An 18,240-nucleotide genomic window follows, 5' to 3' on the forward strand; every position below is an offset into this window, starting at 1 on the left:
TGAATCTAACACAGGACTCCAATCAAGATGTAGAAACAAGACAAATGGGAGGCCCCAGAGCTAAATATCAAGTGTTATCGCTAAAGCTCTGAATACCATAAAAATGTTAAAATTCCGTTTTCACCTTCTCACAATACAGGGTACAATATTTATTGTAGATAGATGGGGGAAACTTTCAGCACAAGGCTGCAACATAAAAAAAAAAAAAGTGACAGGATCTAAAGACTTTCCAAAGGCCTTGTGGTCATTTATTGATGGTTTCCATGAAGATACAAATGTTTCCATAGAAGCTGTATATTAAAAGAAAATGGTAGGATATTTTTAAAGGGCAACATCTAACTTGCTTCTATGTTTGTATGCACAGGGCGCTGAGGATGAAGGTAAATTTCTTACTTTTATCCTTGGTGCCGTTTTTGTATACTTTGTCGTTCAATCCATATGCTAATTAGGTTGTTTAGTGCACTGGGGGTGGGACTATCCCCTAAGTGCTTCGTTCCATCTCTATCTAGAGATCGGTGCTCATTTACAGTGGACAATTGGCCATGTAATAGGGTGCTAAGCTGAAAGGGTGCAGGATTCCCTAAAAGGTGATCTCTGGGGGTGGATTATTCTTTATATTTAATGGGGAACCCATTATGCTAAACAAGCAATTTGCATTGCCAGCAACATAGCGTATAGCCTGAGTTGCTAAGCAGATTTATCTACAGCTGTGTGGGAAGAGATTCATTATAACTTAAACCATGTTCATTTCAATCTCTGCTCCTCTTGTCCCAGGAGTCCAGAGGTGGTCCTAATCTTTGCCAATCATTTAAGAATTCAAGACCACCCACTGGACTTCTACACTTAGATTCTCCGAATTGGTAACAGAAACACTTTAAAAGAATTATTCTGATGCACACTACCTCTCATTTGAGCTGGAGGATAACACTGAAAGGTGCATTGTTTTCCAAAAGTGGTTCCATAGGGACAATAAAACAATGCATGGTAGATGTGGTTCTTATCAGGAGGGCCACAATCCACGGGTTCACAGGTCACCTGCTTACTCCACTTTCCATCTCTGCATGTTATTATAATTCGGGAATCAATCTACGGAGACAAAAAGGAGAGGCAGATGTATTTTAAAGGGACAAATATTTGTTCACAATTTAATATTAGTTTCCAAACAAAATTCTTGATCATATTTTGTTACTTGTCTTAGTACGTTGGTACTCACCTACTATGGCCCCACACAGTTACTGTTCTAGCACCTTCTAGTCTCACACTTTCTCCACTTGTTTCTGTTTCCAAAACAAATCTCAGCAGGACCTGTCTGCAGTGGTGTCCTTCCTCAGTCATGATTGCCTGAGAAAAGCAGGTCCTACTAATACAACCTGACCCGTAATCAGGAACAAGCTGAGATGATGGGGGACTGAAAAGTGCTGGAACAGGAACTGTGGGGACCTTTAAATATCTTTGAAAATTGGCTTCACCTTTCCCAACAGTGGCAGAAACATTTAACATAGTAGGATGTCAAGGACCCACCTTCATGTTTATTTCTTATAACACAAAGGGTAAAGTGAGTCTCTCTTGACATGTTATTTTATTATTGTGGAGCAGCTAATGTGATGGGTAACAGCGTCAGGTGAGAAGTGCTGTGGTAAACACTGAGCTGAGGCATTGCTAGACACATGGGTCATGCGGAAGGCTGTTGGAACCTGAGCCACCTGTATGCTGTTAGTGACATGTAGAAGATGAGGTGCTGGCTGATGCCCCAAAGACGACTAGAAGTCTATACTTAAAGAATGTGGGACATGTGTGGTGAAGATGACTGTCACTTGGAGACAAGCCTGGGAGAAGTTTGCTTTTAGAGGTAGCTGTGTTGTCCACCACTTTGACCTTATTATAACAAGAGACCAAATCCAAGACTTTATACAGTAGTTTTGGCTTAGATCCCGAGAGTGGGCAGACATTCATGAATTACTAATAACATTCAGGAGAAATGCCTCCCAGCTAGAAAGAGGTTAGGCCTATCTATTGCTCTTGTACATGACTGTTCCAGTAAACAAACAGTTAACAAGTGCAACAGTGTCATCTACTTGCTGTTGTGGTGCTTCCTGACCACGGACTTAAGGCCCTATTCCACCAACAGATCTGATGACAGATTATCTGCCAAAGATTTGAAGCCAAACCCAGGAACAGACTATAAACAGAGAACAGGTCATAGAGGAAAGACTGGATTTCTCCTCTTTTCAAATCCACTCCTGGGTTTGGCTTCAAATCTTTGGCAGATAATCTGTCGTCAGATCTGTTGGTAGAATAGGTCCTTTACCAACCAGGGGTCCAAAAAAGTTTACTACCCTGCCTGAATACTGAGCCTCTGGGCATCTTCCAATGTTACACAGTGATGTCATACTTGGGTCATGACCCAAGTAGAGCTGTAGCCTTTGCTGCTTCCTATAGTTATTCCCATATATACAGGTGGAATATGATTGCTTACCTTCTCTACTTTTTCCATATACTAATATTAACAAATATCTAACTCTAGTTGTCCGTGGCCATAGACACAATAATCTGGTGGCAGGATTGGTTATATGCAGATTCATCAATGATGATAGCATGTGGAATATCGGTGGCCCCAGAGGTAACAAAATGCCAGGTTCTCCCCAGCGTTGAAGCAACCCATGGTGGACATACAGTATACCCTACTAACTACTAGAGATGATCAAACAGGGCCAAGGTTCAGGTTTGTAGTAACCCGAACCATAGGCATTTGACTCCCGCTGCCTTCCTGTTCCTTGGGGAAGGTGGAGTCAGCCCGAGTACCGCCTGGGAAACAGGGATACAGCCTATTACCTAGGCTGTATCCCGGTTTTCCAGGCAGTACTCGGGCTGTCTCCACTTTCCCCACGGAACAGGAAGGCAGCGGGAGTCAAATGCAGTTGGTTCGGGTTCGTACGAACCTGAACTTTGGCCCTGTTCGATCATTTCTACTAACTACTAGATCACTTTAGAACAGAAGATTGCGTTCCACGCTGTCACCGAAATCCAATGTCTTGAGGAGTATTCTAGAACACTGACAATGTGGCAGAATTATTCCCCTCTTCCACCATATGTGTTTTCTAGGCGTCAAAGAGCAGTTTTCAGCTCACATCAAAGGACTTGGATAGCTTCACTGCCAAAACACCTCAATGGCTTCCATAGAAGTTTTGACCTGTCTGGCTTTGATAAAGGATTATTTTACAAAGAGTAATGATAATCTGTAGCTGCAAGATGTGCCACACACACACACACACAACATGCTGATCACTTACACATGGAAGCCAGTATGATCCTGGAACGCTCTGGGGTTTATCATAAAAGAAAATTCACAAGTAGCGCAGTTGTGTTTATGACTAGTGGGATAATGTTTATGAGGGAACATAACACGGCTTCTAATCACTGATCTATCGTCAGGCAGCTACTAGATTACAGATAATGGAGATAACCGAGACAATGGAGACTTTTACCCGACATTATGTATAGATTCGACTTAAAGTCTAACTCTATTATTGACTGCAATTAATCTTACATACCACAATGTCATTTTCAAAAAGATCCAGGAAGCTGAGATACGAGAAACTGTTTGATGGGGCCCTCATGGTGTCAAAGAGGGAACAAATAATAATTTTGTTTTGGGTCAACTATCTACTCCTTACTTTTTGGTCCATCTCCATGTTCTCCATGTCACAGAAAGGCACAAGAATAACTAAAGGAGTTATCCAACGTGAGGATTAACTCAACAAGTCTTCATATTTCAGCTTCCTGGATCCATGTGACATGGGGATAAAGGGGTTCTGCAGTAGCTTCAGACGCACACAAGGTTTGTAGACGTCTTCCATGGAAACACCTAAATCTACATAGAAAATGTAGACACAAGAACAGTAAGATTTTTGGGGGACATTTACAAAGGGTTTGGCCGGGGCATACACCTGGGAGAAGGTGCAGATTCAGCCCTTCTCCCTGGCGTACGCCCACCTCATATCCCTGGGCAGGGGAACCCCAGGGGGGGGCATGGCAAGGTGGGGAGTAGACGTGGCCTCCTCCCTCCATTAATGATGATTTACGCCTGCTCGCATGCACCTCTTAGTGAATTACGCCGGGGGAAAAGGGGTGGGGTCTAAGTTAAGACCAGTGTGCGAGTACGCCGGTCTTCATAAATCCCCCCCTTTGTGTACAGATCCTTCAACATTTCCACCCCAGATCTATATAGGTTTATATTGTAGCTTGAATATGAAGGATATGTTCACATTTAACTATTGAAGGCTCAACAGAATTTGCTCAACAGTGCCACCAAATGGTGGTAATGTCCCTTCAAATCAACACTGAACCCTTAAAGGGGAACTATCAGCAGATTAGAAGAATCTAGGGATGAAATTACATCTCTTACCATGATCCTCGGCACTGTTTTCGGGACCTTTGTAATTACATTTATAAGCTATGGAGGCTGTTTGGTGCACTGGGGGTGGGACTACCACCCTCAGTACACCGATCCACTGTGGTCGACCCGCCCCTTCTAATCCAATTTTGTATTACACAGATAAAACTGTATGAGACTTTTGTTTCATCCTGTATATTACTGTAACCTCAGACTTTTTTTTCCCCAGATAACATTACCCACGGTGGAGCTGTATAATATATACTACATGCTCTCTATCCCGGCAATTGATTACCGATGGCGGCAAAAGTTGGATGCAGCCCTATGCTGTATCCATGTTTCCCGGACTTCCCAGGGCTGCATCCAACTTAGTCGGCCATCGGTAATCAGATGTCACACGATCGTACTAGAGCACGCTCAAGGTGTACTCCTCTCTACTACGTACTTACCTACACCATTGATTCATTGATTGATTCATAAAGGAGAATTGGTACAATACAATTATGGCTGTTGGCTTGTTATTCTGTAGTGTTGACTTATTGCTGGTAGTATTGAGGGTTATAGGAGGATAATAGTGTTCTTTATACTAAAGTTTTTATTTTTTGTAGCAGTTATACTTGCAGCGTCAGTAATACGCAGCAGATGGCAGTATTGAAATGATACTCTACAGCAAAAAAAAATAAAAATAAGGGTGGACACTAATACTCTACATGGTACAGATGCAGCTCCCATTATTGTATCACATTGCACAAAATTAGACATTTGACATCAGCGTAATGCCACTGACATACTGTGCATCAGACGGGAGCCGTTTCCAAGTGGAATTTAGCACAGTGTCGCAGACGCCGGGCTAGAATATAAAAGTCTGCAAAGCAAATAAACTCCTGTTTCCTTTTACAATATTACTTTCACACACTGTCTATAATGTAAGTGAGTTTCCTAGGCACTGTAATAGCAGTACTATTTTAGGGCAGTCAAGTAATCGGTATTCCTGGCTGTAGAATGATGAATTCTTTCTCATCAATCTAATCAGGGTTTTAACCCTACAATAACAACAGTCGACCCCAGAACATTCTCCATTGCTTAGGTAATCTGCCCATTATGCCTCATTGTGTCATTAGTCTAGTAGATTGGCATTGAAATTTTAAAGTTTTTAGAACCTATTTGGTTATGCCCCCTGCTAGGTTCTGAGGTTGCTATATGACACTTGTTTTTACTTCTCCTTCCCTGCCGTCTCGCCATTAATCCCATTAGACAATCATAATGCAGTATGGCCATAATGTCTGTAATAGGGCCCACAAGTCCCGTCTCCTGATCCCCCAGCAGAACTTCATGTAGCCTTTACAGACATGGCAAAATTTTCTTCCTTCTCATACTTTGTATAGAAAGTGCTCGTACCCGCTCTCGGCGGTGCGCATCTCGGCCCGTGCTATAGACACCATTCTATGGCCGCGTCGATTACACCGTCCGACAAAATAATTGACATGTCAGTTCTTTCGGCGGACGGTGAAATTGGTCCAGCCATAGAATGGTGTCAATGGTTAGGGCGGATTTCGTAGTGTGCACGCACCCTTACATTGCAATGTTGCTAGGATACCTGACGTAGCGCTAAGAAACAGAAATGCAACTGTTCGTCTCCAAAGGTGCTGAAAGTGCAAAATAAATGCTCCAATAACTTATCCATCATTGTTTTGAATGCACTGAGAAATTAAAATGCCTTCTTCAATTGTTTGATCAGCTTTAGAAACCTATGAGATGTTATTACCGTGAAATTTCCCTGAAAATAACACAGTGTTTTATATTAATTTTTGCCCCCAAAGATGTGCTAGGTCTTATTTTCAGGGGATGTCATATTATTCCATGAAGAAGAATTTATGTCACATGCACAGCTGGGACAGAGAGTACGGTATGGTGGCTTCTGTCCACCAGGGGGAGCTCACCACAGCACACTCGTACAGCACAGCAGAGACATCGATGGGATAAAGTCGATTGTGTGCAGCTCTACATCTGGTGGTAGGGGACAGCGAGTATGGCATCAGGTGACGGACCTCTTCAAGCTTCGTCTTCACGTTTACACAAGCAATGGATGCGGAAGGGAACATCGGGGTTGGCGACAGGTGACGGTCTTATTGTTCTGCATGCAGCTGCTCTGCAAGGTACGGTGAAGGTAGGGGACAACGGTGGAAGGCTGCAAAGAATCGGGGCCCGCATGCCCTGGTGTTCTGTTCGCTGGGCATGCTTCAAAACTAAAACTTTCTGGGGAAGCCTTATATTTAGCAATTCATCAAAACCTCTACTAGGTCTTTTTAGGGAAACAAGGTATAAGTGTAAGTAGCAACCTGTTGACTGCCTATAATTCAAGTGATCATAAAGATCATACGTGTCTGGAAACTATGGAGAAAGAAGGGTTTTACCCCCAAAATTTACTTTTTGTGTGTCCGCCCCTCTGCACTGGCCATCACAGAGGAGCTGGTTCCATACTCATTTGGGTCACAGTAAGAGGTGTGGGCAGATGGCTGTATATTGGTTAACTTGTGGTAAACTGAACAGCCAATTAATAAAAACGGTGCACCGGAGCGCCATATTAAACCACTATCTGCCTCTGTGTATGGGGGGGGGGGGGGGGTATGGGAATCTATCAGCAGGTTAGGTATCCCCCGTTTAGTTTCCCGCTAACTCTTCTTCACATCCATGGGCACTGCATTCTTGATCGTTACAGTTCTCAGATGAGGTACAGAAGTTTAAAGCGGCACTATCAGCAGGTTCGGGCCTGTAAACCTGCTGATATGACCCAGACGCTCTTTACCTCAGGATTCCTTGGCTGTACTTGTTATTACTGTGGGGTCCGGTATAGTTGCATTTCTGCTAATTCCCAATATGCTAATTAGCAGGTTCGGAGCATTTGGGGCGTTCCCCATGCGTCTGAGCACCCGCTCAATATGCCTATTGTTCAATTAAGGTGATAGGCAACTATTTACAATGGATAAAATCCCAGCAATGGAGATTGTACAGTTCAGCCATTAAGCCGGAGCAAAGAGCAGCTCTGGTGAACCATGACATCCCATGTATTATTCAGCTGAATAGCTGGCACCTAACACTACATTTTTCCTGCATGGCCAGCTGCAGCTATCCCTGACGGTTGTTTTAGAAGTCAGACCAACGGGATCTTTACAGTCATGTGCTTCTTCATTTATATAAGGCATCAATAACACTACCAAGAATTGGCTACCAGAATGGACTTAACCCACCCTCAACCCGTTACATAGAAATTCCCCATAAATCTGGCTGCATACTACACACACATATTACACAATGCCTTTTATGTCATTTGATATGACAATATGAGCATTGTGTAATAGCTTGGGGTAAGAAGAGTAGGCTATGGACTGCACATTAGATGAGCAACCTCTATACACAGTACATTGTGTCCCTGGGTCTCTTATCTGCCACTTTATGAGAATGTTATTTTTTCTGTGTGTGTAAATTACTCACCATAGACTGATTCTGTGTGTTGCTTTTTATGTTTGTGCAGCTTAATTGCTTATGCATGCTTGTTCTTGGATATTCTGTATTGTATCGTGTGCCAGTTACATTTCACATTCTCTAACATAGTGTCTATTTGATTAACAGTCCCCATAAGAGAACAACTGTTGTATCTATAGAAAACTGCTGACTGCTCATTTGTTTTACACTGTGAACCATATGTTACTACCTATTCCCTGCATTAAATGCTACTGAACCGTCAGACTCGCAATATTTAAAAGGTAAATCTCACATACTGTAGATAGACCATAACTGAGTATATTAGCATATCAGGCAGACCTTCATATGTATCATTACTAAAGTGAAAGGGGTTATCCAGGTTTAGAAAAACATGGCCGCTTTCTTTCAGAAATAGCATCACTCTTGTCTCCAGTTGGGGTAAGATTTTGCAACTCAGTTTCATTGAAGCGAATGGAGCTTAAAGGGGTACTCCAGCAAAAAACTTTTTCCCAGTAATTGAAACACATTACAAAGTTATATAACTATGTAATATGCTTAAATCACATATCTGCCCCCTTCCCTATCTCTTTCCCCCTCAATCCCCCACCAGGAAGTGAAGTAAACTTTACCTAATGACTGTTGACCTCAGGCTGCTCTGTGGCAGCCATTTTGTGACAATGACATCAAGAGGGAGGCGGGTCTAAGCCCTGTTAAGCCAGCCTCCCTTTGTCAGAAGACACAGATTGCTCAGCTCTGATTGGCTGAACAAGCTGTAAGCCAGCTAAAAGTTTTACAGAGTCAGTTAGACATCACAGGAGACAAAGTGCATCATGGGAAACCCCAAACCAGGAAGTAAAGAAAAAATGAACCCACCAACTGGAGCTTCAGGGACCTGCAAACAGCGGTAAATTCAAATGGAGACAGACAGGAATGGTAAATGTAAAAACTATGTTTGACTGATTGATTGATTCTTGTTGTGTTTTTTTTTTATCAGTGCCGGAATACCACACACAAATTAAGCACAGGGTGGTACTGTTTTTGCAAGAAAGTAGCCATATTTTTTCTAATCTTGGATAACTCCATGGGGGACATGTATGAAAAGGCGCAAATGTCTTTTTTAGGCGCAGATGGGGCAATTCGGCGTAAAAATATTTTGCAAACGGTAATTTAGCAAATACTTTTTTTTTGCATCTGCCCCATCTGTGCCACCTTTGTCAGAGAGCGTTACGGGTTCTGAGCTGGCGTAGGTTTAAAAATTTTCGCATGGACGGGCTCCGTGCGATCAGGATTTATGTAGAGGCTGTGTGCCTCTACATAAATCCCCTGGGCTTCGGAGCTGCGGGGACATTTGTAAGCCAGGTATAAAAAACGCCGGACATAAATCCCTTGCCTTGACTCTACCGAGATTCTTTTTGGGTCTGATTCAGAGAGTCTGTCAGATTCGGATCTTGATTCACCCCAATCACCCTGTGATTACCCATGCGAAGCAAATACAGGAGCAGGGACACCTCTTAAAGTTAGGAGTCCCTGCTCCTGAGCAGTACACTGAGCAGCTGGTTTGGGTGCAATGATTGAAGAAATGTATACAAAAAAAGGAATGAAAATCTGAAAAGAATGACAAAAAAGTTAAAATTCTAATAAATCCAAATTTCTTGTGAAATCTGGGCTAAATCCAGTTTGTATGAATCAATTTGTTCATTTCTAATAACTACCTTAAAGCCGTCCATATGATTTTAATTTGCCAGAATCTTACAGATACACTTTCCATCAGCTATCAGGAACATTTGCTTATCATTTTCAGTCGAAATGGCCAAAACCAGCCTTTTTGACTTACTTTGAGCTTATGTGTATGGGCAATTTTATGACCTGAGATTAGTAGTGGATTGGGGAAGATAGTTAAAACAGTGTAAGAAGCGATCCTGTAGGAACTAAACATATTAAAAAAGTTTCTGTTGTTTAAAAAAACTTTCGAAAAGTCATCAACTGTCTAAAAGTTTTGATCAGGGTCAGGGTGTTGAGACCCCCACCGATCACCTAAACTAAACGCTTCTCTCCCTGTCTTTCTCCTGACTTCAGAAGGTGGGCCCATAGACTTTTTACAGACTCTGTCTCCTGCACTGAGGAGAGCAGCAGGGAGAAGGGCTAAGACTAGAGATGATCGAACATCGGGAAATGTTAGGTTCGATCAAACTCGAACCTTCTCGAACCTTCAGCATTTGATTCCCGATGCCTTCCCGTTCCGTGGGGAAGGTGGAGACTGCCCAAGTACCGCCTGGAAACAGGGATACAGCATATTCAGCACTTTCAGGTATCAATGTCCAACAAAGGTCATTGGACAAGTGTTTAAAGTTGTATTGATTCTGGAGTGCCTTATTGTCTATTATTGGATTGTGTACTCCTTTTCCGACACCTACTATCATGGCATACTTTTAAGAAAACATTGAGATCTTGCAGTTTTTATTTTCACCACTAGGCTTAAAGTGTACCTGTCATTAAAACTTTCTAAATCTAAATCTTTATGTGATATAAAGCAAGTTTGCAATTTACATTCAATTTTTCTTTTTTCTTTTTTATAGTAATCATGAAAACATGGCACTTCCTGTTTTCTCTCTTTTTCTCAAAATAAAGGAAACAGTCAGAAAACAGGAAGTCCTGTGTATCCCAGGTCATCTGAGGGCTCACAGAGAGAAGGCAGTCATGTGACTGATAGACACCGTGATGAGCCTGGATTTCTGGACCTGGATTTCTGGTAAGTACAGCTTTGTTTTACAGCATGATAACAACAAAAAAATCATGAATGTATATGACAAACTTGCTTTATTTTACTTTTATTTTATCTACTGTTAATTTAGATTTTGAAAGTTATAATGACAGTAACACTTTAGAGGAGAAGTCAGGTGAAAAAAAAATTGCTGGGGGGTGGGGGGAACATAATAAAGATCCTATACTTACCAGTCCCAGTGCCCTAGCACCGTTTCCCTCTCCTGGATCGCAGCCAGGATTCTCCATCTCTTCCTCCTTTAATGTAATGACTTGGCTGATGGATGCCCTGCTCAGCCGTACATAGCCTTAAAGTTAAGATAGCTTGGATTCACTTTTGTTGAGATGCCAGCTTGCCCAAATCCAAAGAGCTCCCTGAGGTCTCGAGAAAAAGGTTTTTAGATGCCTATAAGTCTAAATTGAATTTATTAATATAACCAAACAATTAGTTGGAATGTTACAATCCAGAAAACCATCTACCATTGGAAAATATTTCAAACAATTGAAAACTTGCCCAGATCAGAGTGTCCTAAAAGCTCAGTTTGAAGTTAGAACATAAGATGCTAAAAGATGTCTGTAAGAACCTCAGAATTTTATCAGGTAGGTCTAATAACAGATGTCAAATGCATGACTCTGGAATGAACCAGCCAAATTCGGTCTACATGGCAGATGTACAAGGAGGAAACATTTGCCAATAGAAAAAATACAGGGACGTGTCAACAGTAGTGTTGAGCAAGTGCTTGAGTGCTTGACTCCAATAACAGGCCCCATTGAAATCAATGGGAGGCTCAAGCATTCAACCAGGTGCCCTCTGCTTGAGTGGAAAGTACCTAGTTAACCTATAATATTTTTTCATTCTAATATTTGTATATTTTTTTTTAAACTTCCCTTCAAGGGACAAAACATACAAAAGTTAGAATGTTAGAAAGTTAGAATTCCCGTCTTACTGCATGAGACAAGCTTCATTATTAGTCTATAGATCTTGTGCATTCAGATGGGAAATCCAGCTAGCCAGGGAGTGAAACACTTCATTGTGCGCTTCTCCCAGCTCGTTCAGTGGAGGACTGAACACCCAGACCACAACTGATCAAAACGTTTGCCATGTCTTAGTGACACATCAAAAGTTTTTTTTCCCCCGAAAAATAGGGGTACTTTAATGTTTAGCTGGAAGTGGATCTTGGGCCAGAACATACCAGTGTGTCCACAAAAAAAACAAAAAAACTTGGATTCATGAAGTGTCTTACAATTGCTCTGTTATTTTTAGCATATTCAGCACTTTCAGGTATCAATGTCCAATGAAGGTCTTTGGACAAGTGTTTAAAGTTTCATTGGTTGTGGAGTGCCTTATTGCCTATTACCTATTATTGGATTGTGTACTCCTTCTCCGACACCTACTATCATGGCATACTTTTAAGAGAATATTGAGATCTTGCAGTTTTTATTTTCACCACTAGGCTTAAAGTGTACCTGTCATTATAACTTTCAAAATCTAAATCAGCAGTAGATGTGATATAAAGCAAGTTTGCAATTTACATCCAATTCTTCTTTTTTTACAGTAATCATGAAAACACGGCACTTCTTGTTTTCTGACTCTCTTTTTCTCAAAAAACAGTAAAAAAAATTGTGTATCCCAGGCCATTTGAGCGCTTACAGAGAGAAGGCAGTCATGTGACTGATGGACACATTGAACCGTGACTCTCTGTACTGTCCAGAATTCCAGGGTTTAGTCTCTTTTTTCCACCAGCACAAGTCAGAAAATCTGCCTTCAGGAGACTGGACCTGGATTTCTGGTAAGTACAGCTTTGTTTTACAGCATGATAACAACAAAAAAAATCATGAATGTATATGGCAAACTTGCTTTATTTCACATCTATTGTTGATTTATATTTTGAAAGTTATAATGAAAAACTATGGCCGTAGTTCTCGCCGCAGAACTACGGCCGTAGTTTTGCGGTGTGTAACATAGCTTTATTTTTAATGGGATCCCGGCCGGAGCGTACACACATCGTATGCGATCCGGCCGGGATCCTGTGCGGCGCCGGAAAAAACTGACATGTCAGTGTACTGCGGCCGGAATTCAGTGAATTCAGGCTGCAGAAAGACCTGTCAGTTCACACAGTGAAGCAAGCGGCTCCGGACGCTCGCTTCACTGTGGGCTATGGGAAGCTCTGATGCGAGCGCACGCTGATGCGCCCGCATCAGAGCTCTGTGGCCGGAAAGATCACCCGGCCAGTACTTAAGACCCTGCCGGGGTCACGGAACGGCCGGGTGTTCACGTAATGTGAACATAGCCTAAAGGAGAAGTCAGATGAAAAAAAAAATTCAGCTGGGGCAGGGGGTGGGGGGAATATAATAAAGATCCTATACTTACCAATCCCAGTGCCCCAGCACCGTTTGCCTCTCTTGGATCCCAGCCAGGATTCTCCATCTCTCCCTCCTTTAATGTAATGACTCAGCTGATGGATGCCCTGCTCAGCCAGTCAACGACTGGGGCAGGACACAGCTGCAGTCACTTACTGGTGGATCGGGCTATTTCTCACCCTTTCCCACCGTACCCCATACCCGAAGCTGTGAGAAACGGTGGCTGGTAAGTATACCTTTTTTAGTATGTTTCCTCCACCCCCTACCAGAACTCCACTTCTCCTTTAAAACTAAGCTAAGACTCTGTACAGATCATTTCCCGGCATTGCCCATCCTATCATCACAGACAGGAGCACAGGGAAAGGTGACACCAGTATAAAGAGGTGCACAGCTAAGCACACTATAGCTGTAGAATGACCTCTATAAAGGTCACTGAGCATGCCCAGAGGCCTTTCTAATTCCTCTCAATGGCACAGGTTTTGACTTTTGTTTCCTAAGGTCCGTGGACCCTCGAAAGGCAAAACAACTGAACCATGAGCAAAGTTTATCCTCACTCTAATTTTATAAAATAGAAAAGAAGGTGACAGGTCTATGGAGCTTTTGCAGTTGTTATTACACCTCCATAACTTTAGATTTCTAAGCATAATAGAACTAACTCGAGAAAGGTTTCATACGCACAGTGTTTACTCGTACAATGACTTTGAACTCCCCACATTTCTTCACGATATGGAAAGCTTTTACGCATCGGCCCAGACACAGATAAACATGCATTAAATGAAATGTAATTTAAATGTATTTCAGTCCTAACCAACATTCCACACCAGGAAGAGTATTTCCACACTAACCATTTTAAAAATACAGACATACCAGGCATAGGGTGAAAGGGACACTTGCTGCTTATTACTAACTGTGTCACCCACAACATTTCCAAACAATAGCAGTCAAAAGTCACATTGTGTTTAAAGGCAATTATGGCTGAACAAGAAGAATTTCACCAATCCAAACAGCATTCTTTGAATGCTCGGCATAAGTATGAGTCACCTAATCCTCAGAAGGAAGGAGGATTACAGACACTGTACAGAGGAAGAGTATTTACAATGTTCTTAAAGGGAGAGTTTTTAAACTTTTACTAAATTCTTCAGCTGATCTAATCCAGCATACACCACAGTGTCAGTATTCTAACCACCATTTTACTGGGTTATTCCTTTATTGAAAAGTCTTAAAGGGGTGCTCCTATCTGGATGTCCAACCATATTAATAAGGACCTTTGCAGATCAAATAATCATTTTGGGTCATGTAACTGTTTAGCTGGGAGACGTTGCGTCTCTATTTCTCTGCTCTGTGTTCTCCAATGGGGGAGACTCCAATAGTCCTCCATTCTTGCTTGTAGATGGGACATTGATGTACCCAACTAGGACATTAGGACATATAGGCAGGGTTTCTCTAATGAGATACCTCCTTCATGTTTCGATTGATGCTATTGAAGGGAACCTGTCATCATTGCCTAAACCAAAAGTCATCAAGGTGGTCCCTGGTGGCTTGTCCCTGCCCCGCCAGCCCTGATTGATAAGTCTTTGTTTGCTGAGGTATACTATTATACTGTGTTGGGACAGGGTTAATATGTAGAGATCAGTGGAGATGTGGCCACTAGAGATGATCGAACATCAGAAAATCTTAGGTTCTATAGAACTTGAACCTTGTTGAACCTTTCCCATTTGATTCCCGATGCCTTCCAGGGCAGTGGGGAAGGAGGAGACAGCCTGGGTACCGCCTGGAATTCCGGGATTCAGCCTAGGTAATAGGCTGAATCCCGGAATTCCAGGCGGTACCCGGGCTGTCTCCTCCTTTCCCACGGCCCGGGAAGGCATTGGGAATCAAATGCGGAAGGTTCAACAAGGTTCAAGTTCTATAGAACCTAAGATTTTCCAATGTTCAATCATTTCTAGTGGGCACCATGAGAATGGCAGCGGTTGGGTATTGGTTAAGTGCTGCTTTTGTATTTTATTTTAATGTTATCCTTCTCTACAACTCTCTTAAAAGAGTATTCCACTAAAACATAACATTTCATATGTTGCTGCCCATGGTGGGACTAACAATTCATTCCTATTATCTATTCAGTCTCCTTCCTCCAGTTCTCAGCTGCTGCTCTCTACCGAAGACACCAAAAAATTGTGTGTGAGCTTTTCTTTTCATCTACCCCTCCCTCCTGAGATGGCTGATGCAAACAAGTCTCTGACAGGCTTTATCTGCAACTTTGTAGAAACTTTGTAATGCTAGGAGATTAATCACAGTGTGTTCAGCAGCAGCTTGACCCCCCCCCCCCCCAGCATTACAAAGAAGCTACAAAGTTGCGGCTCAAGCCTGCCAGTGACCTGTTTACATCTGCTGTCTCAGAAGAGAGGAAGGAGGAGGAGGAAACAAAGATTTGCACAGTTTTTTGTTTCTTTAGCAAAAAAGCAGCAGCTCAGAACTGGGGGATGGAGATTTAATAGATTACAACAAGTATGGAAGGAATTGTTAGTCTCACCATGGGCAGCAACATTAGGCCTAGACGTACAGTAGATGATATGTTTCCTTCTACAATGTGTGTATTGTATTATACATGTTACAGGAAAGCCTTGGGTAACATAGATACAACATATTTTCAGGCCGGGCAGATAATTACTGTCATCATTTAATGAACTAGAATTGCATTTCGCCTGTAATAGCCGAGTCGAAGGATCAATAATAATTCTTCATTTCTCCCAAGCAGTAAAACATTTAATTCAATCTTTTTCTAAATGATATTAGGATTAATAAACATCTGTAAAACCAGTCAAATTCCGCCAGTCCAGAGCACGATTTCCTGGAAATACCGAGGGTAAAATACTTCCAAACTCAATTTTACACTGGAACCATTGACACTCAGTGATAAATTCTGTTAATTTTCTCATAGAGTAGATTGGAATAGGTGGTTGTTGGTTTGTCCATGAATCTACAGGATAGAGGATGAGTCTCATCACTGCCGGACCCACCGTGGGCATGAGAATGGGGACTCTTTGTGTCTCCTGGATGAGGGTAGCTTAATTTTGTTTGTCCAGCCTATAGAGTTGAATAAAGCAGCAGTGTTCAATTCAACTCTATGGGCCATACAACTCTATGATCAACAGTGTTCATGTCTGATCAATGCAACTACTGGTTGGACTCTTGGTTTGACCCATATTGTTGGATGGAGTAGGAAGGCTCATATCCAAATACCATTCCATTCAACCAAGGGGGAGATCTGAACCCCCTGTTGGATCAAAGAGGATAAAAGCGGTCCGACTTATCCTCTATCCTGTACACAGGGGATTAGTCATCAGATTATGGAATTTATCACTCCTATGTTAGTAATATGTGCCGTTGGCCTACTCTGGCCCAACACTCAAGGCAATATAGTAATGAAGATGTATAACAAATATACAAAAATATACTGACCTGTGCTTTCAGGATGCCATCGTTCCTGTGATTCCTGTGTATTTTCAGCCTATAACCAGTATGACAGGTCACCTCACACTGTGCCCCATCGTAGCGACCATTGGTACAGTTTAATGCAGCATTTTCAATCTTTAACTCTTGACAGTCGGGATCCTCACAAGAGTAATGAACACAGCTGCCGAGAAGAGGAGGCAGAAAATTATTCCATGGTTCACAAACCATCACACTTATTGTTTATTAGACTGTGACCTAAGAAATTCACTGGAGCAGAGTTAGAAGGAGAGAAATATGATATTCACACGAGACGGTGCTTGGGAGTAGTGATGACACTAAGAGGAATAATACATAGGGGGCTTTAATGAGACTTGGGAGGGGGATAGTACATGGAGGCTATGAGGAGATTTGGAGAGAGGATAGTGCATGGGTGCTATAATGAGAATAGTACTGAACATTGAGGGTCGTGATTAAATTTGGAAAAGGGATAGTACATGGGCGTTGTAATTACTGGTTTAGGGAAACTTTGACGGCAACATGGTTAAAAAACAAACTTTCCCATTTTGATAGTTTACTTGTTGTGCCTTGATATCAGAGTTTTAGGACCTTAGGGCTCGTTCCCACTGAGGAAAGGTAGCGGAATTCCGCGATGGAATTGTCCGCCGCGGAATGCCGTTAGCCTCCCGCTCATAATGGGAGTCTATGGGAGGCGCGCGCTCCTGCCCTGTCCGCGCTGAAGAATGAACATGTTCATTCCCGTACGAAGTACTTATTTCAGCCAAATTGAACTTGATTTTTCGATCCAAAAGGTTCTGTGAGTTTTATTGGGCTGGGCGAAGATTTCCAAGTAAATGACCTGCCTCAGATTGCTTCGAAACAAGCTAGGAAGCATAACTGTACTACGGGCGTATGTTCGCGGTTCGTACGCATCTGGCCGCATGTCGATTTTTCCCACGCACGTAGTTTCAGCCGCACATGTACGGCAGCGTAAGAAATGTGGCCGGACTCATACGCAGTGTGAACATAGCCTATAACTATATGACTCCATAGAGTTGCATCCAACTTGCCAAGCCAGCAGGAGTCAAATAGCGACCAGTAGCGCTTCGAAGAACATGAACGTTCCATAAATTTGCTACATGGGAGTAGTACCCCTCAAAAGATATCTGGTTTGTAGAGGAACGTGCGTTTGGTAAGTTCGCTCAATTTCTGGTACAGGACAGATGATTTCAATGAGAAAACCAACAAGAAGAACTATGGGGGAGATTTATCAAACTGGTGTAAAGTAGAATTGGCTCAGTTGCCCCTAGCAACCAATCAGATTCCACACAGACTCTTTGGAAAATGAAAGGTGGAATCTGTTGGTTGCTAGGGGCAACTGAGCCAATTCTACTGTACTTTACTATGATAGAGTTAAAGGAATTCTCTGGGATGCAATAGCCTATTTTTAGAATGTTTTATAGGTGGCGGTCCATATTTTGGGAGCCCTTCTGATCTTCACAAAGAGGGTGTCCCAGTTTGAGGTTGTACCCGTATGTTCACACAACATAAGTTCCGTACTAATCACGGCCATGATTAGTACGGAGCTTAGGTTGTGCTGCAGGCCGTGGGAGTCCTGACCGGAGTGTATACACATAGTATACTCTCCAGCCGGGATCCCTAGCGGCACCGCAAGAAACTGTCAGTTCACACAATGAAAACTGTCAGTTCCCACAATGGAGCGTGCAGCACCGGCCGCACACTCCATTGTGAGTAGCGGGGAATTTGGATGCGCCCACATCCGAATTCAGCGGCGG

The 18,240-nt window shown here is 42.5% G+C and overlaps 1 protein-coding gene across 2 annotated transcripts in view; it reads right to left on the reverse strand.

The window, feature by feature from the left end:
- Positions 1-18,240, reverse strand: part of PAPPA (pappalysin 1) — a 224,891-nt gene that overhangs the window by 17,012 nt on the left and 189,639 nt on the right. For both annotated transcript variants that reach the window (XM_069985507.1, XM_069985506.1), the window contains exons 14-15: positions 16,454-16,628; positions 903-1,086 (exon numbers count right to left, since the gene is read on the reverse strand). In XM_069985507.1, the coding sequence (XP_069841608.1) occupies positions 903-1,086; positions 16,454-16,628 (359 nt within the window). The remainder of the gene's footprint in view (positions 1-902; positions 1,087-16,453; positions 16,629-18,240) is intronic.

This window comes from Dendropsophus ebraccatus, chromosome 10 (assembly GCF_027789765.1).
Source record: "Dendropsophus ebraccatus isolate aDenEbr1 chromosome 10, aDenEbr1.pat, whole genome shotgun sequence".
Taxonomy (NCBI): domain Eukaryota; kingdom Metazoa; phylum Chordata; class Amphibia; order Anura; family Hylidae; genus Dendropsophus; species Dendropsophus ebraccatus.